Source organism: Desmodus rotundus, chromosome 10, assembly GCF_022682495.2.
Source record: "Desmodus rotundus isolate HL8 chromosome 10, HLdesRot8A.1, whole genome shotgun sequence".
NCBI classification, from domain to species: Eukaryota; Metazoa; Chordata; class Mammalia; order Chiroptera; family Phyllostomidae; genus Desmodus; species Desmodus rotundus.
The window spans coordinates 21844018-21870886 of NC_071396.1; the positions used below are offsets into that span (position 1 = coordinate 21844018).

The 26869-nt window shown below is 52.2% G+C and overlaps 1 protein-coding gene across 1 annotated transcript in view; it reads right to left on the bottom strand.

Moving 5' to 3' along the window:
- Positions 1 to 26869, bottom strand: part of DISC1 (DISC1 scaffold protein) — a 261582-nt gene that overhangs the window by 49794 nt on the left and 184919 nt on the right. Inside the window, exon 10 of the mRNA XM_053913325.2 lies at positions 10012 to 10072. Within this exon, the coding sequence (XP_053769300.1) occupies positions 10012 to 10072 (61 nt within the window). The remainder of the gene's footprint in view (positions 1 to 10011; positions 10073 to 26869) is intronic.

Here is a 26869-nt window from a genome sequence, read left to right on the forward strand (position 1 = left end):
GAGGAGGACGCTGAGCCCCACATCACAGCTCACGCTGGGGTGCAGGCCCGGGGCCCTGGAACTGCACGCAGCCAGCAGTCTCTGCAGCAGCTGATCTGTTCTCACCTAAACCGAGTGGGCAGTCTCAGTCCCGACCCCCACTCGGGTTCAGGCAGTGCTGAAGCCTCAGCAGGGACGCTGGGGCTGCAGACTGACGCACCCAATCGCCATCTTCTTAATCCAACTCCAAAATCCTCCCATCACAAAGTACAGGGACTGTTCCTAGAGTCACCCTTGGAGAGGAACGCACAGGCTCTGTAGCTGGACGCCTAGTCCATTTGCTTCCTTGAGCTCTTTTCCCAGGGTTCGAATCTCTGGATATTGTCCCTCCGAGTCCGAGGGAAGCATCCCTGATACAGAGGCCAGGCTCCCACTGCCATGGCTGCCACCCGGGGTTTGCACACTGGCAGCCCAGAAAACAAAGACAGGACCAGATTTGTTCTGAAGTCGTGCGGATACACTTGACCAAACCCCTCCAGCGGCCAGGATCCTGACTCAGGCAGGGGCAGGTGTACAGAGTCAGAGGCGATGTCCTCCAGGAGAAGCCTGGCGCCCTGGCAGGCAGGAGGGTGGGGCCGCTCACAGAGGGAACACCTCTCCTGTCGCACTCCAACAAGCCACACAGACGAGCCTCTGGCACCCAAGCGGCACTCGGGAACAATTTCCACGCGGTAACTACAGGAGTTGACAAACGCCATCATCAAAACAAAAGTAACTCCCACTGAACAGCAATAAATCAAGAAATGGTCGAGACAGAACGTCAATTAGGAGACAGGCTGAGCTCACTCCCAAAGTGGGATGTGGGGCAAGGCCGCTGTCGCAAAAGCACAGCTCCTCGCGGGGCCTCCAGTTTCGCTTCTGTTCCCGTTTCCGGAATAACAGAGGAATCACTCAGTCGAACGGCTTTCTGGACTTGTCACAAGTGCCCATCTCGGTGATTCTCTTCTCCTCAGTCCACTACACGTTTATGATTTCTTTTGGGAACTTTTTTTTAAAGAAACACAACTAAAAGGCCCTGTTTTTGTGATGAATGGGAGCTATGGAATTATGTTTTGAGGCTTAGCATACAATTCAATCCCCTCACATTCTCCCAGCTCAAGAAATGTCATCTTTACATCAGCTGCAAGGGAGGGAAAAAACCTGTTTTCTGCCTGAGGCCCTGTGATAAGGGATTTAGGGCCCACCCTGGGGTGGGCTCCATCCACAAAGACAGCCCTGCGCAGAAAGTGCCGGACACCCACTTCGCTTTGTAGCTAAGTCCCCACAGCTGCTGTATGAGTCAGGGCGGCTGGGGGTGCGGCTGGGGTCGGGGAGGCAACTGGGGCAAAATGAATCGGAGAAAACATTGTTGGTAACACGCTGTTGAACCTACACTTGCACAGCCTGCGGGCGGGACTGTCACCTCACTTTCCGTGACAAAGGGATGTGAGCAGAGTCCTACAAGCAACCACACGTGTGAAGTGAGCGTCTAGGAAATTCCACAAGGAGGCTTCTTTGTATCAGTCCTGCATCTGAAGCTAACAGGTTCCGCCACGTCCGCAAATTAACCCACCGCGCCACCCGGACGGCACTTCATTGAACTGTGTTGTCCCTTTAATTAATGAGAAATTGGATATCTATCTACCTCCTGGGGTTTCCATTGATGCAGCAATAAACGTCTCTTTAGGATTTCTCAACTCCCGCCCTGGCTGGTGTGGCTCGGTTGGTCGGAGCATCGTCCTGTACACCAAAAGGTCAGGAATTCAATTCCCAGTCAGGGGCACATGCCTGGGGTGCGGGTTTGGTCCCCAGTGGTGGCGCATGTGAGAGGCAACCGATCAATGTTTCTCTCTCACATCAATGTTCCTCTCCCTCTCTCTCCCCCTTCCCCTCTCTCTGAAGTCATTGAGCGTGTCTTTGGGTGAGGATTAAAAAAAAAATCTCAACTCCCTCCCCAACTGCATCAAAAACCGTCAAGCAATAATGGTTTATTTTGAGTTTGTAAAAGTCATCTTTGTTTGGATGCTCCCTATTGATCGATTATCATTGCCTTTTCCAAAGGTGACAGGCACCTTGAAACGTGCGTGCTCTGAAGCAACGGGCACATCTAGGGGACCCCGGGTGCACAGGCTCACAGAGCATGGCGGACAAGACCCCCGAATGACTGCCCCCCTTGGTTCCATGTCCCACGGCGACCACCACTGGATGTCTTTTTGTGCCTCCCAGACAAGACAGAACAGAGAGCAATCCCTCCGCATCTTCCCAGGGCTCAGGCCCCCTGCATGTCGGCTGCTTTCTTAGCTGATCTCAACGGGCAGAGGGTCTCATCCCAGCTTCAAGCAGACACACTGGGGGCTGATGTGTACGAACCCTGGAGTCTGCCCCCACAGCCGTCTGTTTTACATAACCGTCGGTCTCCTACTTTCTCCTCTGTCAGCCAAAATCCTGGCCGTCCCTTTCTTATCTTTTGTAGGCTACTTTTTAACAACAGCACCATGTCCAACAACGTGTTACAGTATCACTGACAAAGAAAAGGACGAAGGGTGACTGAGACCTCCTGGCCACACGCATACTTCTGTTACCGTAGGTAGTTAACTGGTTATTAATGAGAAAGAGAGCAAAGGAAATCATCACCTGGGGAGCGCAAGCCTGTCTGCCAACGTGTCCACCTCTTAGCTCCGACCCAGCAGGCAACATCTGTCTTCTGTTTGGACCGCAGGGCTCTGCCGCCAGATTCCTCCCACTGCCCATGGTCTGGGGGAAAGACCTCTCTCCTCCTTGGAGCTCCTCACTACACAAGCCTCTGGCTTTCTGTTTCTTTCCATCTACACACCCTTCTCTCTAGGACAACATTTTCACTTTCTCAAAGGAAAATATCAAAGGGAGAAAAGCGATTTTATTGGAGTTACTTTCCCACAAAATGTTCTGTCTGCAATTGACATATTTTATTCTGGGCTCCACAAAGGGCCCAGATGTGGGGCCTCAGAGCTCCGGGAATCACAGCAGATGATAAATTCTTCCCAGCCCCTGAGCTCTGTCCCCACGCGCTGGGGTCTTTCCTAAACACCCCAAAAAACAGCCAGATGGGTTCTAAAGCCAGAATTCAGCTCCAGGAGCCAAGCCATTTGGTCATAGAAACCCTGGGAGGCACTCAACCTTTGTCACAGACATTAACAAGAAGTCAATTACCTCATTTCTCTCCCTCTCCACCCTCCGAGGGAGGTGCTAACAGCTGGCCTCAGGATAGTAACACAGTGTGCAGACCCTTAATGGAGGCTGGGAGCTGCAAGCAAACATCCCTCCCCGCCAGCAGAGTCACCAGGGAGATAAGGGATTCTCTGTGGATTCATCAAATAATTGGGGTTTTTTAATGTAGACTTTTTTTTTTTGGTTTCACATGTTCATGGTGCCATAGCTGCTAAGGTAATAATAGCCAGCATTTATTAAGCCCTTATTATATATAGAAACCATTTTTTCTTAACCTATTATTGACCCATTTTAATGAAGGGAAAGGGAATCTTGAAGAGATTTCTTAACCTGGTGACAGCCCATAGCTCAGAAGTAGCCAAACTCAAATATAGACAATCTGATTCTAGAGCCTGCACTTTAAATGTGAATGCCTCAGCCCTGACTGGTGTAGCTCAGTGGGTTGGGCATCGTCCTGCAAACCGAAAGGCCGCCCAGTTGGATTCCCAGTCAGGGCACATGCCTGGGTTGCAGGCCAGGTCCCCAGTTGAGGGCGTTCAAGAGACAACAGTTCGAAGTTTCTCTCCCTCTCTTTCTTCCTCCCTTCCCCTATGAATGAATGAATGAATGAATGAATGAAACCTTTTTTAAAAAAAGATGTTTACTGCATGCATTAAAAAAAGAGTAAATAAATGTGAACGTCCCAGGCTCTCCAGGGTTGTCAGGGAGGGATTGCGTGTTTGTTTGAGGGTTGCTGTTTTTTTACAGTGACACCTGGGGGGTGGTGCCCCGTCACACTAGCTCCTGCATCTGGACCGCTGCTCAGGTGCCCCAGAGGGTGGGGGGCAGTGGACGCCGTCCCTTTGTGAACCGGACAGCGGGCAGATGGACCGGCGGTGGCAGCTTCTGTTCTGGCCCTGAAGACTTGCCCATGGGGGAACTGGGGTTCTAGAACAGGACCTCTGCTTTTTCTTCCTGAAGAAACGAACGCAGGCCTTTTCAAAGGGGCTGAGTGTCCCGGACACAAAGTCCACCATCACTGAACCTTTAGGGGGTAAAAGTTCTTTCTGAGAAAATCTAATTGCTGGAGTTCTTACAGAAGGGAAAGAATCGCTGTGAATTGTAAGGCAAATGCAGACCTATAATATTTATTATAGATGAAATCATTTACATACACATTTAAAAATGTGGCTTAGTTTTATATACATTCAGCCCTCCTTCATTCAGTGTCTAGAATAGTGTATCATTCTGTTATGAGTCAAGGGCCCATATAAACGTTACCAATACGTTCCCTACCCTGGTTTCCCTTCCTTTTTCTACTCTTTTATACTTCATGCCATGTTGTTACCTTTTATGCATTATTTTTTCTGTATGAATTGTGTGTGTGTGTATTGAAGCATTGTAATCTCAAGTATACTTAAGGTTTTCAGATTTGAGATGAAAGAAGGTTAAAGTGAAATGGAAATAATGATTACATATTAAATTAATGATTATGTAGAACACTGTACAATTAAATGCTCTACATTTTCTTATCTGTTTGAATTTCAAAATAATAAGGTAGTTTAGATCATCGGTTCTCCTGGAAAATTACACAAATAGCCAAATTGCTTCGATGTTCAAAAGTGGGCAGATCTAATCGTGGAAATTTTCATGAGAGCTTTCATGTATGTGATGTGTAGGATCAATTTATTTAGTTTTAGAATGGACATGTGGGCTTGCTAAAAATAGCTCTATCAATCAACCAACGAATGAAGTCACCGAGTAATTCCTGCGTATGAGGACGGAGCCCCGAGCAGACAAATGAGGTGAGAAGGCAAGAACGCAGACGGATAAAAAGAAAACTCATGTCCCAAGGCAGCGTGAGCAAAGGGCAGGAGGGGGAAACAGAAGACCAGACGGGAGCCGGCAGGGGCCACTGGGAAATCCCTGCGGGGCCACGCGGCCTTAAATGGACTGTGAGGGATGGAGTCTGGGCACCAGGTAAGGATGAAAACAGATGCTGCATTGCCCAGTCTCTGTATCCTAAAGGTCTCCTTCTGCTACTGAGAGAAGAGAGGAAGATGGAGAGGCAGAGACAGACAGAGCCAGCTGACAGACAAAGAACTAACAGCCCCCAGCTGGGACGCAGGAAGGTGGCTCCAAATCAAGAAAGAGAAAGAAAGAGAGGAGCTGAGAACCTCTGCCTGCCCGAGAAGCAGACACAACACAGAAAGGGCTCAAGGCCACGAGGAAGCGGTGAGGAAGGCTCTGAGTTCCCCGTGCAGAAGTGAGAGCTGGGGGAAGCAGGGCCGTGTTTGATTACGTGTCCGGAGGGAGAAGAGGAAGGCCTTTGTCGGCAACAAAACAATAACATGAAAATGCGAAAAACAACTGGCAGTGTCCACATGCGTCTGCTTTCCTTTCCTTCGCGCCAAGGGGGATGGGGTTCCCACGGCAGCCAGTTGCTTGTCTACTGGCTTCCGCTTCTTACATTCACTTCCCTCAACAGCTTTTAAAACAAGTTCAATGTGGGTTGAAAATGGGTTGTTCCAGGTGCCCAGGAACTTCAAAACTACCTTGCACAATCTGGAATAAAGAGCATACGTGAGGCCATTTATGCTGGGTGCGAAGGGGGCCTAGGAGGACTGTGAGCGGGGCAATAATAAAGTCACCCTGGTTGCAGAGACAAGTGGAGTGAACTGGAGCGAGGCCAGGAGGCTGTTAGATTACTTAATGAGCTATAGATGTGGGCAAGGAGGGCCACCCCGAAACAGGTGGGGAAGAGAAATCCACAAAGAGTCTCTCCCCTGCGTAGAGGGCGAACGGGAACGTATCATATCGCATCTATTTATAACTCAGATTCTTTTATCAGCCCATTATCTTCTTGAGAACACGGCGTCGCTGCCCAAGCTTTGCTGTCTCCCTGCCTCTCCCCGACATGGAGCGCTAGTAAGCCAGCCTCTCCCCAGTTTCCAAGTCTCTGCCCGGAGGTAGTTAGATGCTAACGGACACACGGCGACTCCCTGGTCCATTCAGTGCTTCATTACTAAAAGGAATTTTCAAATAGAATGGAGCGTGTTTATTTCCCATTGCAACTTCGTGTGCGTATATACATAGATACACATGTATATACACGGATATACATGTATATCTACATAAGATATAAATGGATATATCCATGTATATACATGTGTATCTACATATATCTAGGTTTGTACATGTATATCTACATCTAGATTTATTCTCATGTATGTTTTATGCAATCAAGAGTTTCTGGGTGTAACTTACCAATTCAGAATCTTACTATTCACCTATTTACAATTACGCTCCACTGAATAGGTATCCAGAGTACGTGAAATAACGTAACTGAGATACTTTTAAGTGCATCGAATATTTGGCAGCTTGAACATTATTTGATAGTAAGTAAAATCACGGTTTTCAAAATATAGATTTAAAAAAAAAACTTCCTGAATTGGATTTAAATGCATAATTCAGATTGTTAAAAGGCAAATCTAGTTGAAATACGTACTAAGAGCCCCCCTTTGCTACGGGCCCCCCTTTTGTTCTGTGCTTCGCAGGACGCCCCCCTGAAGCGCTGACAGCGTCGGACCACCCTTACTGTCTGACTCTTCTGACTTTGCTGAGACAGGGAGGGCGGGGCGCGGAGCCCTCCCCAGTGTGTCTCAGTACTTGGGTCTCCAGGTCTTAGTGCGCTTTGAGATGGGAGCAAAGTTACTCTCCTCAGTTCCGTTTGTCTCCAAAATCCCGACTGGCCAGATCCGAGTCCCACTGGAGCACCGACAGCAAAGTGTGTCTTCTACAGCCTCCCAAGGGAACACAAGCGGCCCACTCAGCTCTCGCTCCTTTCCTCCTAAGCCCCCGGGAGGCTGAGCGATGCTCCCGACAGTGGGAGCAAACAGCCAAGCTTTTCGTCAGCGTCTATCACCTCACTTTAGTCGATGTCTTGCAATATTAATTGAGCTGTCACTATGCTGCAAACTGCACCAGGTGCTAAAAGCAGTTTCTGTGTTTCAAAGGAGTTGATTCTCTTGGAAAGAACTCCGCCTAGGACGGGATTGCATAGCCGGCACTCCTCGGGCCTAGAAGGGGACGGGGCTATCTCAGGAGGGAGCCCCTGACCATTCCCACCCCTGCCCGCATCCGGTCTGGCCTCCTGCGCTGAAGCACCCCAGAGAACTGCCTGCACGCACCCCAAGGCTCACCCACCCTGTGCTGCTTCTCTGCCTGCTGCCAGAGAAGCTACAGAGTTGGGCTGCTTTTTCTCCTCTCCATTCCAGTGTGTCTACTGCACTGGTTCAAACCAATCGGAGCCAGGCCCCCCACAGCCTGGCAGAGCAAAGGAGAGCATCCTCAGGGAGAAGGCTGGAGGATGGGCCAGCTACCACCCTGGTCACTGAGACTCTGCTGAAGGACTCTTAGGAACGAATGTCTGTGAGTCGCACATCTACATGGCTGGAGAGGTGGCGAGAGAGGCAGAGGGTGGTGGGAGATGAGACTGGGGGTCTCTGAATTCGTAGCATTTGCTCGTTCGTTTATTTAAACATTTGTTCAGCTCACACTAGCCGGGTACCCCATCACTGTGTGGCGCTGTCAAATTACCGAGGATGCATTCTGGACAGGACAGATCCCGCCTTCCATGCCTGACCTGAAGCCCCTGGACACGAGGAGAATAACTCAGCGTGAGCTCATTACGCAGTCTCAGGGAGTCATGGAGGGCTTCAAAGAGGAGGCATCCCAAACATGAAGGATGAAAAGGGCTTAAACAGATGCAAGGCCACTGCGGGTGGAGCTGGGAGGGCCCAGCAGGTCCTGTGTGAAGGGGATGGGCAGTGAGAGCGAGCGCACACAGGCGCAGGCCAGTGTCACAAGGAAGCAGGCCCCCTGCAGGTTGCTTCTAATTCCCACAGAATGGGTTGAACCACATGAAATTGCCGTTTTGCTATGTCCAACAAGGTCTAACATCAGTGATTTCCCAGAGTTCAGCCTAACATTCCCCGGGATTATATCTCTTGCCCAGTTCCTTCTGAATTAGAAGGAAACCCAGAAAAAACACAGTGGCATTGAGAAGCACAAGAGAATTGGCACCACTGGAGCCGGGTGGCGATGGATGACATTGAAGGACACGCAGAGGTCACACGGAAGGAAGCCACGAGCCACAGGGAGGCGTCCAGGCCTCCCCCTCAGGCCGGTGAGGATGCGCAATGGCCGGTGTGCATTTTGAGATGCTCGCTGCAGACGGGAAAGCATAAAAAGCAGCTATTCCCGTCCCTCATGAGAGCAGACAGACCCACCTAGCGTGGGGGTGCAGGCGTGAGGGCACAAAGAGGCAGACTGGCAGGACTCGGTAACTGACTCCGGCGGGAGATGAGGGGAGGGAGAGAGCGTGAGCCTGTGGCGTGAAGGTGGCGGGACAGGGGCGCTGTTACGGGCTGGACGCCCAGTGGGAGGAGCTGGCTGGGAGGGAAGAGGCACAGTCCTGGGCCTGACGGTTCCTTCAGTTCAGATAATAAGGGCAGCGAGGATCAGAAGAAGCGGGAGGCTAAGAGAATTGGGGCAGGCTGACTGCCAACTACAAAGTGCTCCAAGTTCAGTGCTTAACAAAACCCAAACACGGACCCGAAGGCCGTGCCCGTCCTTCACACTTACGCAAAGGTGAACGTGTACCTGAAGTCAGGTAGGTGATAATGCCCAAGCTCTTAGAGCCTCTACCTGCTGCCCAGTAACCCCGTGGAACGCAGGGGGTGTACGGTGCTTATGGCTCAAAAATGTTTAAGCTCAACAGGGACATGCAGAAACGTGCCTGGAATGGAAAAGGTGAACGCAGACTCAGAGCAGTGCACCTGGCCCGGGGGAGCATCCTACTTTCTAAGGAGGAGAGGCACTTCCTTAGCAGACACCTCTCACCCCACCGTCTGTACTGACCGCCACTGTCATAGGCCCTCCCCACGTCTGCGGCGCTGAGGCAGGGAGGTGTCAGCCAGCGGTCAGAGGACTTGCTTTGCAAGTGTTAGAATAAACCCTGTAGCACCTTACGTGCCCCGCAGAGCAGAGCAGAGCTCAGCAGGGCAGCCCCCCTTAGCATCTCTGACCGGAGAAGCGACATTTCAGCGGACAGCCTTGTCTCAGCAGACAAAGGTCTGAGGCCCAGCCTGTGAAAGGAGGTATCTAACAATTTCCAAAGTAGCAGCAAAACCGTCTCCACACAGCTGGATGGCGCTCGGGGAGGCGGCAGCTCGTTTTCCATGCTCAGACTTGTTTCCTGAATTAGAAGCAGGTCCTGGTAGCCGGGCTTTACTCTCAGGAGGACACGTCCACAGAAAACAGATGCATCTTGACGGGCTAGAGGGCCCCTGATGTGTCTCAAATTTGAATACCTAATTGGGTTAAAATTCTTTTACAAAAGCAACCAGGAATTGTCCCGCTGGTTGTGAATTAGGAGTCAAAACAGAACCTAAGATGTGCGTTCGCATATTGTTCCCTGGAATCTAAGAAACCAAAAAAGATTCTTTTTTCTCAGAGAACATGAAAATTATCTGTGATCTCCCCCAGACACTCTTAAACATTTCGATCTACTTTTTATAAGAGAAGGGCCGGGCGGGGGGGGGGGGGGGGGGGGGGGGTAGCGGGGGGGTTTGTGTGATACCTGCTTCCTCTATTACAGCGTCCAAAGGACTCCTTTTTCGTGTTTTTCCTTGTTAATGTATTACAGAAGTTGGCTAGCCCTTTTCTTCGTTCTCACTCAATATCGTCAGAATACGGAATCCAGGTGTGCCGTGGCATCTGGAATGAAGGCATCGCTCTCCTTACCTGCGCAGTTTGTCCACGAGCACATCCATGTACTTCACAGCTTTCTCCTTCACGCTGGTTTCTGCAAAACAGAAACCCAAAGTTGAGGCAAAGCTTGAACAAAGCCCAGAGCGACTCAATTAAAAGCCAGACACCAAAGGATCTCGGTCAAGCCGCTAATGACGACGAGATCCCGTGTTTGGAAAACACGTGAATCCGCTGCAGTGGCTGCCTGCAATGACTGAGGCCCCCGTCTGCAGCGGTTGGAGCCGGAGCCTGGCCCTGCGCCACCCTCGGCCTGCGCTTCCAAAGGTAGCACACCTGGGGTCTGGCACGACCCCTTACGCTCTGTGCCTCCCCACTTTCCCACCGGGTAGCCAGGAGCTTGGCCGTGGCGTATGGGAAAGAGAATGGGAGCGAGGAACAACGCCCTTCCTGTGGTAGCAAGGGATGGCAAGACCCTTCCCCTGGAAAACGACAGACCTGGGATCCTGCCAGGGAGCAGACAGCCATGGCCTGGCTTCCAGAGCTGGGAGTTCAGCTCCTACTCGAGCTAAACTCGGTGCCTTGCGTTCACCAAATGTTGAAGGAATGAATGACTGTTACAACTCAGCAGACCAAAGAGGCTCTTTACTAATAAAAAATGATTTGGCCCTGGCCTGGAACTCAGTTGTTTGGAGCGTCATTCCCAATACAGCAAAAGGTTCTGGGTTTGATTTCCGGTCAGGGCACATGCCTACGTTGTGGGTTCGATCCCCATTTGGGGCGCATAGGAGAGGCAACCAATACCTGTTTCTCCCTCTCTCTTCTCTCTCTCCACTCTCTCCCCCACCTTCTAAAATCAATGAAAACATATCTTAGGGTGAAGATTGTAAAAAAAAAAAAAAAGATTTGGTGGATTTGGGGCAAGCTCAGATTCACTCTGTGTCTTCCTCTGCGCAACGAGAGGGTCTTCCTCTCCGGGTGGTCACTGACGGGTTGTCCGCATGAGCACCCGGAAGAGCCAGCGGCAGCAGACGTGTCCCCCTGACGGTGGTTGTGATTATTGAAGTTGGTGCCACTTCTATAATTACTATTATTACTGCTATTATGGTATTTATCATTATTGCGGTTCCACTCTTCAGTCTTGGAGATAATTGATGCTGAAGGGCTCATCGACGCTAGAGCTGCGGTGTGTGGAAAGCAGAAGCCACACTGCCGGCTTCTCTGCCCGGAGTCCCCGTCGGGGCCTCTCAGGACCCTGTGTCGGTCAGCATGCAAGGGATGGGGTGTGGGGCAGACCCCATCCCACACAACATTTCCATAAATCTTCGTCATCACCAATATCCCAAAACTGTCCCCGGGAGCCTGATGAAAAACGACCAAGCGGTATTGTTTTCGGTGTAAGCAAGGATGGCAGGAGAATGTGGTCTAATGAGGTTTCAGTGCCTTCTGCCATTTGTTGGCATAACAAGGGGGCAGCCATATTCGCCTGGATAATCGGTACAGGATGTGAGTAAGTCCCAGGCAGGCTCAACCACAGACTGATGGAAGCAGTGATTCCTGGGAACCCCAGCCCCAGCATCCTCCATGCATGCGGACAGCTTTATGAGGTCAGCGCAAGAAGGCCGCAGGCTTGAAAATGGAAGCCAAAGGGCACGCATCCGTTCAGCATTAATCACAAATTTTGTCAAATGTTATTGGATTGTTCTAAACAAAGGTAAGTACCAAATGAGGCCTGACTTCACTTTACAAATACAAGTCATCAGACTTCAAAGATCATTATTCGAGGATCAATATAGACAAGATTAACTCTCACTGGTAAAAGTTTCCAGAAGGAAGATGTGAGAGGCAAAGGAAACTTTTCAGAATTCCAAGAAGTGTTTGAACGCAGTATTATTCTTTGGTTTGAGTCAGTGAAAGAACTTCTGTTTATTTGGGTGATTAAACCATGCACAGAGCCCTGGCTGGGTGGCCCCAGCTGGTTGGAGCACCGTCCTGTACACCGAAAGGTTGAGGGTTCGATCCCCAGGTGGGGTGCATACAGGAAGCAATCAATCCATGTTTCTCTCTCACATCAGTGTTGCTCTCTCTCTCTTTCTCTCTCTCTCTCTCCCCCCACCTTCCCCTTCCTCTCTCTCTAAAATCAACACAAACATATCCTCAGGTGAGGATATGCATGGAGACGCAGTAGTAATATAGTGTAACAAAGCCCCAGGGAAGTCAACAACACAGAAAAACGGACCTACAGGTGGACCGTCCTGGTAGGTGGGATAGAATAAGGTTGGGTGGGACTGCAAAGCTGGCAGAATCAGCTATGTGAAGGGTCACACAAGTCAAATTTTACCCCGAAGGGCAGGATGGAAACACCAGCCCCTGCTGGCCCCCAAGAGATCTTGCTGCGGCACTGGAAACCCACAGAGAGGACGTACCCACAAATGCCACCCACGTAGCCAACAGCGCCCACATGTCAGGCGCGGCCCCAAACAGAGACTATGCAGCAGCTCCATTATCACCCTCATCTTACAGCTGGGAAAACGGAGGGCCACCGAGTCACACAGCTGGTGAGGGGGTGTGCCAGAACCTACCGCCACACCACACGGAACTTCCGTTTTCAACAGGAGCCCAGGAAACACACAGGGAATGAATGCACGTGAGATTTCAGCCCCCACCGAACTGCTGCAGGTCTTCACAGGCACGGTGGACTCAGGAGAGACCAGAGGCCGTGCTGTAAGAAGTCAGCTACGGAAAGCACTCGTAGTTGCAAAGGACAGCCTTCAACAAAGAAAAACCAAATCACATGGAAGCTGTAGGGAAGCCTGCTACTAACATACCAGCATAAAATTAGTGACTGCTGTGTAATAAATGCAAATAAATATAAATATAAATATATATACATATATAAAAATATGCATATATAAATATATATACATATATAAAATATAAATACATATATATGCATATCTTTATATATATATATATATATACACACACACATTAAGGCCAAGGTGATTTCAAAGTTGGATATGATGAGAAAATGATTAATAATTTACTAGGGCTTATTTTCCTATCGATTCACTCCTCCTAATGAGATGCCAAATTCACATGGTTTTGCAAACACATTTTTATGTGCATCTTAGATTTATTTCCTGCATTTTTCTGCTGTTGCTGCATGTGGTGGACAGAATTCCCTAGAGAGGGTCCCCAGATTCAACAGGACACGGTCCTGCCCAGGCTTCAGATGCATCGCTGTAAATCATCTGGGGCCGGAACCAAAAAATATAGCATCGCTAAATTAGCAAGGGGTTCACTGGTCCCTGGGGTCATCACTCAGTGAGCTATTAATTCTCTCCTTTCCTCTGTGGCTGATAAGAGATTTGCAGAGAAAAGACAAATGGCCAGATACGGGTCCTGTAGAATTAATGAACGGTGACAAAGAGCAGGCCTGTCTTTGGGGTTGTAAGGGTTCTCACTCTTACGTTCCTCTGGCGTTTCTTCAGTGCCCACCGCATGCTGGGCTGTGCGTTAGAGGGCTGGGGCCGGGGCCTCGGAGGGGCCCCAAGCGCAGAGAAAACCAGGTTTGCTGACGGCCACAGAAACGAACGACCAGTAAAAGCAAGGAGGTCAGTTCAATGACAGAAACTTCAAACAGCCGTCCTTCCGGGAACATGGCAGAAACAGATTCGGCCCAGCTTGACAGGGTTAGAAAATGCCCCCAGAGGAAATGACTGAAGTGGAAATCTTAAAGGATTTTCCATGCTGGCTGAAGCCAGAGGAGGCATGGATAATCCAAAACAGCAGTTGCACATAAAGTGAGATTTGTGTTTTAGAATATCAGGCATTTAATGTCATACCATTTTACCTCCCCAATAATTTCTGAATCATTTTTCCCTAAGCTTACATCTTCATCTTATTCGATGTAGTGCGTGAAGTCACGCCCAAGGAAGACAGGGGGGCCACAGGAAATGTCGGGCTGGTCCAAAGCACAGGCTCCGAGCTCCCATCACCACTTGGAAGCGGGGGTAGAAACTGACTCCTCTGTGAAGACTTCTTCCTTTGAGTGACGTGCATGCAAGGGCTGTGTTATGGCTACTTGACGTTGTTAGAGGCACAAAAGAGCAGAGAGTGGGGAAGCCGTTTCAACCATGAGCATCCTCATGTGATTCGGTCGTCCATGAAGAGAGCAAAACTAATTATGCTGAATTACGTTCGCACTTCTGCTTGCACCGATGTGCCCGCGTGATGGTGTGTGACTGCGGCCACCTCGGCGAGCCCTGCCCTGCTGCTCTCGAGCCCAGAGCACGTCTCAGGGACTTGTCAATCTTGATACTCATGTCAGCAGAAACCGTGGGGCTTAGATGGGAAGAGATAGTGGGCAGGGGGCAAGGAAGGAGCCATGAGCAGATAAGCCGCATCAGGTTTAAAAACGCTTAACGAATCGCGAGCGCTAACGCTACAAGGCAGACTCAGCCCAGGTTCCAATTCCACCATCTCTGCTTGTCACCAGTTAATTGGGCGGCATCTGATTCAGTGGTTCTCACTTTCCCGGTCAGACCTGCTCCTACATGCAGTCTCCCCGTGCCCTTGAAGCACACAGCCTAATACATCAGCACTATTCAATGACAAAGAAAAACCAAACATGCGTGGGGAGAAGAGCAGGTCAGGAAAAAAAAGCCAACGCTATCGGTTCCGCGCAGCCTCCAGCAGCAGCCACCGACTCACGTGTCCCGGCCAACAGCTCCCACTCCGGGGAAGTGGCTACCTCTGCCGGCGCTCCAGGCTGAGTGCAGGGAGCTGAGCTTTGCTTTTCTGCCTTGCAGCACCTGGCATTGCAAGAGTCGTGACCTGGGGACTCATCGACAATGGTTTAAAAATTCTGTAAAACGTCTCTTTATTTGTCTTGCCTGGGAGTGTTCTTTGATTCTTTCTCCTTACTTCCTTCAAATGCACACACGCATGCCCACATCACATACATCACACACACACGCACGTGTGTGGCAGGTGTGCACATATGCATGTCCATAGGCTGCATCTGCTGCACAGGTGCATGTACATGTGAGCACGCATGTACACACGAGCACACATACCATGCATGCACACAGGCACAGTTTACTTCTCCTCATACATTTTGATAGAACAGGAGTAGAATTTGGGACTTCGTCTTTAAAATGGAATACTATTTTCTTAACCAGTTTGTGTTATTAAAAAAAAGCCCACACCCACGCTTGACCTTCTTGAGCTAAGGAAAGTGAGCTCCCACCAGCAGCCGACAGGATACTTCACGTGTGTGCTTCATCTCTTCCAATTCCCACGGTCGCTCCCCAGATCCCTTCTGAGAATAAGGAGGCAGCAGCTGAGGCCCAGGGAAGCTCATTCGAGGAGCAAAGAGAAAATGAAGACCCAATTCGGTTTCATGCGCGAGTCTGCGGTTTCCCCAGTGCACAGCACTGCTGTCCAGTTGTTGTGAAGCAGAGTCCATGAACTTCACTGCAGGGTTCTGCATTTCACAGAGGGCAGCATTTACTGAGCCCCTGGTGCCATCTACATACACAGCTACTGGGCACCAAAGCGTCCGGGGCCCGACTGTTTATATGTCTGAGCTATTGCCCTTGGGAGAGATCTGGGGGCGTCGGCAGAAGACTCAGAATGGGCTCAGGGGCAAGGACCGATGGCCATCTTAAGCTTCTCGGTTCCACAATGCCAAGGTGTTTTTGTATTGCAGGCGCCATGTTCCCCAGCAGCCTTCAATCCTAAGGAAACCGCCAGCCCAGGGCAGCCTTCTCCTTGCACCCAAGGTGCTCCTGGGAGGGAGCAGAAAGAGGCTCACCTCACCAATAGCCCTGCTGACTGGTCCCACAGCACATCACACCTCCTGCAGAGGGGTCACTAACCGCCCCCTGCACCCTGCTCCTGCCCTTTGCCATCGCCTGCAGCGTTCACCGTGCCGGCTGAGCCTGTCCCGGACTGAGGGGTGTGGATAGGAGCACATCAGGCCCCTTGCCCCGGAGTCCGCAGCTCTGCACTGACTGAAGAGGACCTTGCACCTCCAGCACCAACACTGGAAAATGAGGGCAGGGAGCTGCCTGTGGCCACAGCTCTCAGTGTGAGGATGAAGCTGACGGTCAGAGGTCAGCAGAAGATGGGGAACGAGAGAGTCCGACAACTTCGGAGGCCCGGGCCCAGCACCGCTGCCGCCCCACCCACCACCAGGGTGTTCCACCAAGGTCTTGTAGGGTGCGGCTTCTCTTCTTTGCCCGGTCAGGGGTTCTATCTTCTGAACCCCTAGAGCCCAGCATGATCCTGGGCTCAGACAAGGTGCCCAGGTGCCCAGCTCATCATGCAACACTGGCTACAGGCCAAGGACTGTGCCGGCCACTGGGGAAGCCACCAGGAACAAGACACGATTTATTCCTTAAGGAACTGACAACCTGATGAGACAGAAATCAGGACTGATTCTCAGGACACCAGTAACGGAGGTCAGCAGAGAACGAGTTAGTGGTGATTGGAGGAAAGGCGCAAATGCAGCCCAGCCCAGCCCGGGAGAGAGGGGCCACGTGGGCCCCCCGAAGAACAGGCCTGGGAGCTGAAAGGGAAATGAATAGAGGACATGTTTTAGTGTCCATTACAAAGCCAAGTGCAAGGGGAAGGAGAGGCAGAGGTACAACAGGAGGGAAAGGTTTCAAAACGCCCTTCTTTAGGCTCCGACGTCACCAGCATGACCAAGCCACCAACCCGCACTCAGTGCTGCTCCTGGGGTTGTGGGTGGCTCCCGAACAGTGCAGACCCAGATGAAACTGGCTTATGGGTGGACGACACAGAATTTCGCAACCTCTCACAGGCTGTAGCCAAGTTCGAAAGTGAACTGGCTTTTGTTTTGGTGCCAGACAGGGTCCGCCACTGCAGAGTGACCCCTCCAGCGGAGGTGAGGAGCCTGGAGCTGGGTTCCATTGGAGGTTCCGAGTGCAGGGCAGGCCTTTTCCAACCAGTGGACAGTACCTTCCTCCGAGGCCTGAACAGTGAGCTCAGCCCTGAGGCTCTAGCATCTCCCCACTGGGCTCCTGAGCCAAAGCGGACGCAGCAGGTCGGTAAGGTGCCCTCCAAAAGACGAAGTGCTTGTGACAGGAAACTCTCCGTCACAGTGAAGTGGAGCGATTAGAATGATACACGTTCTTCGTGCACTTTGGAAAGATTCTACCTACAGTTTTCTCCTTGGCCTATTTTTTCAAACCTTTTACAGAAGTGGGGGAAAACAGCCAACTTGGCCATTGAGAACATAGGAAGAAAGGAGCAATTTTCCATTTGGGGACTATTTCACAAAAGTAGGGGTTTTCATTGACTATGAGGCCCCTTCCACCATGAGTGACCTCCCCCAAATGCACACACGCAGTGCCCAGGGCCAGGCACTTGCTGTCACCCCCACACGGCCCCAGGACTGGGCCACACACAACCGGGAATACCGTGCTTGTAGACCAGGTCTTGTTAGAGGCCGAATCCAAACCAGAGGGCGGGGCCTTTCCTTCCACATGCAGACGATGCATGGGAGGCTAAACAGAGAAAAATACAAATCTTTGCATCACAGCTTCATCCGGACAAATACATGCCCCGTGAGAAAGGGCCATGCAGGAAACAGCCGGGAGGTCCCTCTCACTTCCGCCGGAAGTGATCCCTCGCCCAGAACTCTTTAATCTGGGATCACACTTAGATCTACAGACCTGGGGCCCCTGCCCTAGGCCTTGCCTTGGACAGGCCCCTCCCCACCAGGTGAGGGGCCCACGAGGCCAAGGGACATGCCCTTCCAGAGCCTGAGCCTCCATTCTCGCTCATGCTTTTGGGCCCCAGGATGCTGGGATTCCTCACCCGAATGTCTCTGGATCACTCTTAAACTCAGGCAGCTTCGTCTCCATCTTGGCGCCCTGAGGTGCAGGGTCAGCATGGGCAGCCCAGGCCAAGGGGCCCCGGGTGACAGTCTGCAGGGCTGAGTGGATATGGGTGGCCAGTTATCAGGGGTGATTCAGCTCAGCGCCCGTGGAAGAATGGGGGAGGTGCAGGATCAGGGGCTGCAGTGCAGACTCCACAAGGGCCTCGGCCAGCCCTCGGGGGCCCTGGGCTGGGCAGCCCTGCAGAGTTAGTTGTTCGGAGCCACAGCAAGGGCGCAGGGCTTACATCCCAGCACTGACTGGACACCGGTGGCAGGTGTGACCAAGGTCAAGGAGGTGTCCCTGAGCCCCAGCAGGCCTGAACGAGGCAGCCGTCTTCCTGCAGCACGACAGCATCCAGAGGCAGCAGGCTGCCTTTCCAGAGGGGGGTACTGGGCAGTGCCTTTGGGCCTCGCATGGGGGCGTGGCCAGACTGTGGACAGGCAGCTGGGGTGTCCTCACACTTGTATGTGACGGCTCACAGCGAGGGACAATAGACACGAGACCGCAGCCTGCTTTCCCGCGCCTCTTCTCTGTCACAGCACCCAAGTGCCCCAAGAACCTTCAATGCACACCTCGCCTCCCAGCCACTGAGAAGTTACATTTGTCCGATGTAGTAATCACATCTTCTGCTTTCTGTGTTTTAACCTTCCCAGGGTCAGCCACGTCCTGGAGAGAGAGAGCACCCCACCTGAGAGCACACCTTCCACGCTCCAGCCAACCAATCAATGCAGAGTCCACCCCCCAGCCACCTCCTCTGTGTTGGCCACCAGCCCTCTGCCCTAATCCCCCAGGGCAGGGACCAGACAAGCAGGGACAGCCTCCTGCCCCAGGGCCCTGAAGCTCCTCACCCAGCGCATCCTGACCCTGCCCCCGTTCATTCCTGCAGAAACCACAGAAGAGGCTCGCGCCCATGTTTCCCCTCCCTCGTCCCCTGCCTGAGCCCACGGGCCCCCGGCATGGCGTGCCTCCCCCCTCGTGGGACCTGTGAGTAAGAAACCCCCCTCAGCAGCTGCCATGTCCTGATCTGTGGGCCCCACCACACCTGAGGAGCAGTAAAACCTAGATTTTAAAACCTCACCGTAGGACAGTAGAACTTCCCATGCTCGGCCGTTTACTACACTGATTGACACTATTAACCATTCAGACAAACGGCGTGTGTGCCCTGGGCTCTGTCTCTGCCCAGCCCATGTGTGTTAGTGACCAGCCTGCTCTCACCAGCATGCGCAGCTAGTGCTGCCACAGAAAAGGGAAAAGAAACCAGCCTTATCAGCTGGGAACAGACGTCAGGAAAGGGCTGAATCACAGCCTTATCGAAACAGCCACCCGGGAACACCGTCCTTGATCCTGCACAGCCCATGCATCGAGGGGTTAGGAGACTCGCAGAGGCACCTTCCTGGGAGGAACCCTGGGGGCAGAGGTGGTGGTGGGTGCTCAGCACAAGGGCCAGACAGCTGGGGGCCCGCCCTAGCTGCGCCAGAGGGTCCAGCCAGGTGCCCTGAGCCATGGGTTGGCACATGGGAAGAGCAGGAGGTCAAGGAGGCCGAAGGCTCTGGGGGAAGCTATTGGTGCTGCCTTCCCTGGGGGGCACCCAGTGGGGCCACTGACAGGGGAGGGGCCTGTATTCCCCCACCTGTTCCCTCTGGCCCTTCCCTTTGGTGAGAAAGCCCCAAATACCTGCTTAACACCCTGCCCTGGCCTCCCTTTGCCAGACCCCTCCACAAAGCGGCCAGCGCGTGTGGCTGACTCGCCAGCTCCCGTTGTGCCGGGTCTGGCCTCCCTGCCGCCACCAGGCTCTTCCCCATCCTCTGCCCAGCACTCCTCCCCTCCAGCCTCTGCAGGGCTGGTTTTCTTGGTCCAGAAGCCTCAACTTAAAGGTTCCTTCCTTAGAGGACGCTTCCTCTGCAGTCCCTGCAGCTTGCCACCCCGATTATTTTCCCTCTGATCCTCGCCTCTGCAGGCCTTTATAACATCTTGTAATTACCTTACTGGTGGGTTTATTCACCTGTTGCTGCTGTTTTTTCAGGTTTTACTTTCCTGTCTCTCCCACTCGAGTTCAAGTTTCAGGAGGACCGCACCCTGCAGTGGGTTCTCTGTAGCGCTTGTTAGATTATTCATCAGCTCTCCCACAAAGTGTGTCTGATTCTGCTTTCGTCTCCTGGCTGCTGTCTCCCCGATGCAGAGAACGGTACGTGGGAGAACAGCCTGGTCTGGCCCTGAGCACAGGGGTGGGCACTTGGGCGTCCCCGGCGAGTGTGGGGCTGGAGTGACCCCTGCGTCTGAGACATAGGGTCACTTTAGTGTGAACACAGCACCTCCCAGGTGCAAGGGACCCTCCATCCCACACCACGGGTGTGCACAGCAGCTCAATGTGACATCGCAAGGTTTTGTATCAACCAGAGCAGGGATTCAGGACTGGGGGGTAGGGGCACCCCCTCAGGGCCCACCTGTGCACCCCAGTAGCTATGAAAGCAGTGTTTGTAAGTCTGCATAAAAGTCACAGAGAGCTAAGGCCCACGTTTTGATCGACTCCCACCTGCCATCTGCAAGGGGCATGGTGAAGACATGCCAGCTGGAAGCAGAAAGAAGAATGTGGCAACTCCCCACCGTGACCCACGGTGCAAGCTGGCCACAGCCCTCATTGCGTGGAGAATGCATCACTGCAAATGTGGAGGCTGCCTCGCATTTTCGGTCTTGGACTCAGAAATTGGATTTGGGGCAACACTAATGGGAAAAGTGAATGAATTAATACAAAGTGCAGCAAGAGGCGGCATCTCCCCAGCTTACGAGCATCCTCCCTGCCTCGCAAACACGCCCTAAGATCACAAGATCCACGAGAATGTAAAAACAGCCTTACACTGGTTTCAGGTAGAGTAAGCTAAATGAGTCCAATTTTCTATGCCTTTCACTTCCAATTATGCACTAAATGTCCAGAAGCATACGATGCAAGCGAGGAGGGTGGGACATTTACAATCTAATTTTCAAAATTGGGTCCTAAGGCAGAACAGGGAGAATGCATTTGCACATATAATTGTGCCTGCAAATCAATACCGGCAGGACAATGCCCCTCTGGCCGGTGAGATCACCCGGTGAGAGGCAACTCCCTCCCTGGCAGGTGCTGGCTGGTGTGCCTGGTGCCAAAGTGACCATGCCCTCCGGCGCATGGCCTGAGGACCCCTGTGAACCCGTGAGGGAATCCGAAGCTGAAGAGGTTTACACAAGGAGAGAGGCCAGGACAAACAGCCAGTGAGCACAGAGGCGGGTGTGCACGCCATGGAGTGGCCTGGGGGCGGGGAACAACCACAGTGAAGCGTGAAGCACAGGGCAGGTAGCAAGAAGGAGTGAGCAGGGGAGGAACCACAGGCAAAGGCTCCGAAGTAAAGGGAGAACAGTGGTTGGGGACAGAATCCAAGGACAAACCCTTAGGAAGATGGTCCAAGGAGGGGCAGTGAAGAAAACAGAGACGGAGCAGTCAGCGGGTGGCGGGAGCCCCAGCAGGGCAGGGTCCGCAGAAGCAAATCACAACAGAAGGCTCCAGAGTGCTCAACAGGCCTGGACGTTGCCAAGATGGGTGGGTGGGTCTTTCAGCAGAAGGGATTGTTAGTGATCTCCAATTGTGTTCACACTACACACGTGCAAACACACACACACACTCAGAAATCCCTTTTACTCGGCTCCTCCCAGGCTGCTGTGCTCTTGGCCCACCCCCCGACCCAGCTTCCCCAGCCTGTTGGAACTTGGCCACCCTTCCGTCCCAAAGCCTTTCCTGCCCTTGTATCTCCTGAGTGCCCGCCAACCGCACACCCAGCTGACTGCACCTGGGACTGGCCAGCAGAGCTGGGGGTTGGGCGGGAGCCAGGACCTCGTCAACCAAACAGACCTGAGCCTGGTTCTGAAGCATTCGGCCCCTGACTTTCCTCCCATGTGTACATTCTGTCCCGGGGGACTGAACGCTGGCTCCATGTGTGGGAGAAACGGGGCGGGGTGGGGGGGGGGGGGGGTCCTTTCCCACTAAATCCGCTGAGGCTGAGCCCCCGACATGTGAGCACCAACTACCGACAGAAAATCCATCCTCCAGTCCCCACAGTTGCCTGGTATTTGTCTTAAGTATTAAAAGTGCATTAGACTTGACAGTAAGACAGTTAATATGTTAATGTCCTCGATATTTAGGGGAAGGTGTAAAATTATTGGCTCACAATGGTCCCAGGGAAACCATTTCTCCTGACAAGATCATGAAACGCGCTTTTGCGGCGAGGCAGGTATCGCCGGCTCGACCCTGTAATAAAACGGGTCACGGGTTTAACGGGAGTCAGAACCTGTGAGACTGCAGCTCCAAGTGTGCTGTTCATCTCCTGTTGCTGCGGGGTGGCTGAGGGGAGTGGTATCTCTTCCTCTGACACCCTTCCTGTCACCAGACCCAGAGAGAAGTGAGCCGTTTCTCCTTATCACAGAGCCACGCTGTACGTGTGTGAGTAGGATGGTGACCCCTTGGGCCAAAATGAACAAGGAAAGTGCGGAAGTCTAAGCCATAGTTCTGATTTTACAGGTGTGAGAAAGGCCTCACTGCCACCTCAGAATCCCACTGAGGTTTCCACAGGGACTTTGTTTTAAGGGATTGTGAAAACACGTTCATTTTGTTTAAATATCAGACAATCATGTGGGTGAAACTTCTGCTGGCTTGTTCTTTGTGGCTGAGATCCAGGGACTCGGCCGCCAGCGCCACGCCGTGGCTGGGTTTTCCCAGCCGGGTCTGGCTGCCTTTGTGCGGGGCAGCCCTGCGGGTTGCTCGCCCAACCCTTCCACCAAGAGAAACATGGACAAACTCACTCAAAATGAAGAATGCCATGCTGTCTCCCCCGTTTTTCCCAGCGCAGGGGAGAAGGTCGGAGGACAAGGCCCACCCCCAAAACCGCATGTGGCCGCACAGCGCCCAGAAACGCATCACTGGACTCCAGGACAGCGCCCTTTGTTGTCCCCCTGGTGCGCGCCTCTCAGCTGGGGAGTGACAAGTGCCGTCTCAAAGGACAGCAGAACTGAGATCTGGGACGCAACAGGGCTGGATCCCGGGACCACAGAGCCGTTTGAAGATGGCCAGTCTGTCGATGTGCAGCTGAGGGCAGTGCTGGGGAGTCCGAGGCCATCACGCACCCCCATATGTGCGACCACTGTAGTCTGTGTGATGTTTGTGGGCAGGCGATACTGGGAAACTGTATTCTGCACACCTATTCCGTTCAATGTTGTGCCTGCACCCCTAGACACTCAACTCAGCAAAAGACCCGTGTACATACATATCGCCCTGAACACCTTACCTTATGGGCAGCTTCGGAGATTTTCAAGGGCAATTTTTAATGTGCGTGACTTTTGCCTGAAGTGTCACCTTCAGAAGCAAGCCCTCCGTGAGGTCAAGGTCGCTCCACGAACTGAAATGGCCTACAAGGCCGTCCGGGGAAGAACAGGGCTCCACGGGCACTCGCTGTCTGAGAGGTGCGTCTGTGGCTTTTCCCACTGTGTTCTCCGACGCTGGCCATAGCTGCGCCGTCCTGCAGCGCGTGTGAAGGGCGTGTGAAGGGCGATGTGTGTGTACACGCGTGTGACATCCCCAACCTTCCCCCTAAACCTCCCTGCTTTGGAAAATTCAGGACCTGAATTTTGAGAACAACTTTAGTAAAAGGTAGTGCTCCCCCCACCCCTCTTTGTGAATTTATTTCCTTTGTACTCACGATGTTGTTGGGGAACATCTGTGTTGAAAAAGAAAAGTGTCTGGAGGACCCACCCACCATTGTTCCCACGTGGTGGGGCCTCCCCGGGTCGCTCCATCAGCCTGGGAATCGTGCAGGGCCTGCAATGGCCCCGCAGCTAGTTCGGAACAGACTGGCTCGTCCCCGGGTATTAAGATGTCCTGAACGCTCCGCAGCACAACCCTTCCTTGTCCCATTGTGGCAGGAGCTCCCTCTGAGGGTGAGCACGCAAGGGCTGAGTCATTCATCTCTGCGGCTCAGACCTGACCGCAAGTTAATTCCACGGGCACTTCAGATAGGAGCAAGCGGCCCAGATAAACACGTACCGCGGGTTTCACCAACCCTGCCTCTGAGTCGATTCCAGTGGATCCCAGAATAAGTGCCCCCTCACGGGGAGGAGACCTGGGGCGCCCCCTCATAGCCAGGAACCTGGAATCACCTCTCAGAAACGCTGAGGCAAGCTCCAATTGTGAAACTGAGCAATTGCCCATCTGATCAAAGTAAAGAACCACACATTCCAGCAACTTCATGAAAGAGATCATTCACATAAGATGCCTCACGATAATTCGGAAGCTTTTTATCCAGTTGGGCAACAGTCTATAAAACACACTTCTTACCGTTACAAACGAGTGTATATGTTTTTAGTTACCACTAAGAATATCTCACCCTGTAATGTTAACATCACCTCTGGGACTTGTGTTACTTTCTAAAAAATCACTTTCTTTCATTTGTGTGTGCTCTGCGGTGTCCATTAACACCCAGGGCAGCCACTGAAGAGCACCTGTCCTTGACTTCAGTGGAAAGACCCTTCTCCGTGAGCACGGCCTCCGGGCAGTGGGTGTGCGGTGGCCGGGAGCCACCCCCATAAACACAGTGCGGAGCGGCTGAGACTTCCACCACTTTTCACAGGAGTCTACTCCAATCTCTAACCAAGCAAGGTAGCATTAGAGGCTGGTCACAGGAGAGGAAGAGGGGGGAGATGGGAATGGCGGCCCTGGACCAGGGGGCGTGCCCAACGGTGGCCGAGTAGCACTCACAGCTATTGCTACGCGCTGTTGCTCATCCTTTGTCCCTCCTTCTTCTCCCCTTCCTCTCTTCTGTCTCTTTCCTCCGGGGTCCCTTCCAGGGATATAATGAGATATCTCGGCCATACTGAAGCTTGAAAATGCACGTTAACACTGGCTTCCGGCCTCCAGCCTCCTCCTCAAGTCTTCTTTTCACAACTGGAGCATTGCGGGCCCTGGACAGCTGACCCTAGAGAGGGAGTGGAGCGTGGCTCTCCCGAGGGGTACACATGCTGGGGCGGGGGGCTCTCGATGACTCACGCTCACCCAGCTTTGGGAACAGCGGGGGGAAGGCCAAAGACAGAACTCTGGCCAATGAGGGAACTGCTTCATTTTGTCCCAAACTTTGGGTTGTAATGATGTCCCTCCTTAATTTACGGCACCAAGTTGACCCCACTGTGGTAGTCCGTTCGGGAGGATGGGACACAGTGCCACAGACTAGGTGGTTTGTAACAACAGAAGTGCCTTCCTCACAGTTCTGGAGGCTACCAGGTGCGGTGTCAGTGAGGGCTCTCGTCCTGGTCGTTCCACTGAGCCCTCCCATGGGGACGGCACAAAGGGCTTCTCTGAGGTCTCATGTATAAGGGCGCCGATCCCACTCATTAGGTGGGGCGCCTCCTTCGGGACCTGATCACCTCCAAAAGGGCCCCCTCTAAATGCTCTCACGTTGGGCATTAGAATATAACAATAATTGGGGGGGGGGGGGGCAAACACAGTCTACAGCGCCCGCTAATATGGGTAATGAAATACATTTAATTGAAAAGACGTCCCATTTAAACGAGCTTGGAGAATTTTTTCTACAAATTCAAGAATTACCTTAGAAAAATCAGAGATGCCATGAAATGTCACAAACCTACGGCTAAGAATAAACATTTCAAGACAATGTAGCTGCTGTGTCATAGTCGAAAGTACAGACACTTTACCCAGAATTGCTTTAGGGATGCAGCAGTGGCTGGATTATTTTATTTTGTGCAGGATCATTTTTAGCTTTATTATTATAGCTATTTACACGTTCTTACTTTCAAAGCAAGACCCCAAAGCTCTTCCTGTCATTGACAGACAGTGCGGCGTACGCGGTTAAGAGCAGGACTTTGAACTCGGGCTGACTCGGGTGACTCTGCGTGCCGAGTCACCTCGGGCAAGCTAGTGGCTGTCTCGACACAGCATTTCCTCTTCTGCAAATCAGGTCAGCACTCGAACGCCCCTCATAAGACGGCTGAAGGCGTCGATAAATGATGGGCACTCAATAATCGTTAACTTTCATCATTCCTGCTATTGCCATTATCGTCCGTGTCACCTTCCACGTCGCACAAGTGACAGAGGAGTGGCGCCGGGACATCGGTCTCCATTTCACACATTATTAAACTGGATTTTTCCAATACGAGTATAAATTGGGCCTAATGCGGAAAGCAGTTGCGCAACTTGATGAGTGCTCCCCGGGGTTTAGAATCAGAAGCGTAGGATTTTTCACAGGCTGTGAGGAGAGCAGAAGTTCTGAATTATAATGTATTTATACTAGATAAATATTAAATATACCTAGCACAGGCTAAATTAGTATTCGCGTTAGGACTTCATAGGCTGTCTGTCACCCATGGTGCTTAGAACACTCAGCAGACATAAGGGATGGTTCCCTGGAGAGGAGCAAGTGGCGGCCGCACCATCGACAGAAGGCCACACAATGGCCTGTGATGTGACAGTGCCTCCAGAGCGCCGCGGTGCTACCGAGGGTCGGACAAGTGGGGTTCACACCCCGTCCCTGCCGTAAACTCAGGCATGTTACCAAATCTCAGATCCACTTCCCTACATGTCAAATGGGGGGGGGGGGAAGTATTCCTGTACGCGAGGTTACCGTGAGAATTAGAAATTGTTACTATAAAGAGCCTCGCAGTGTGTTCAACAGGCGCTCGATACAGAGCAGCAATTACTATTAGCAGAGCTACTCCCCTCTGTCATTCTGTTAGCCCTCATACGAAGTGTGGGACGAACCCTGGTCTTAGCCGAGACCTGCAGTTTCCAACTATTTTTAAATGATGGCATGTCTTGCATGTCTCTTTCCTCTCACCATTTAACAATCGGATGATACTGATCACAAAGCCCTAAGAGAAGACGAGAGGCTGATTGGCTTTGGGAGGTTATTTCTCAGGGTCACAACTCCCCAGGTAAGGCTACCACTCTGCATAAC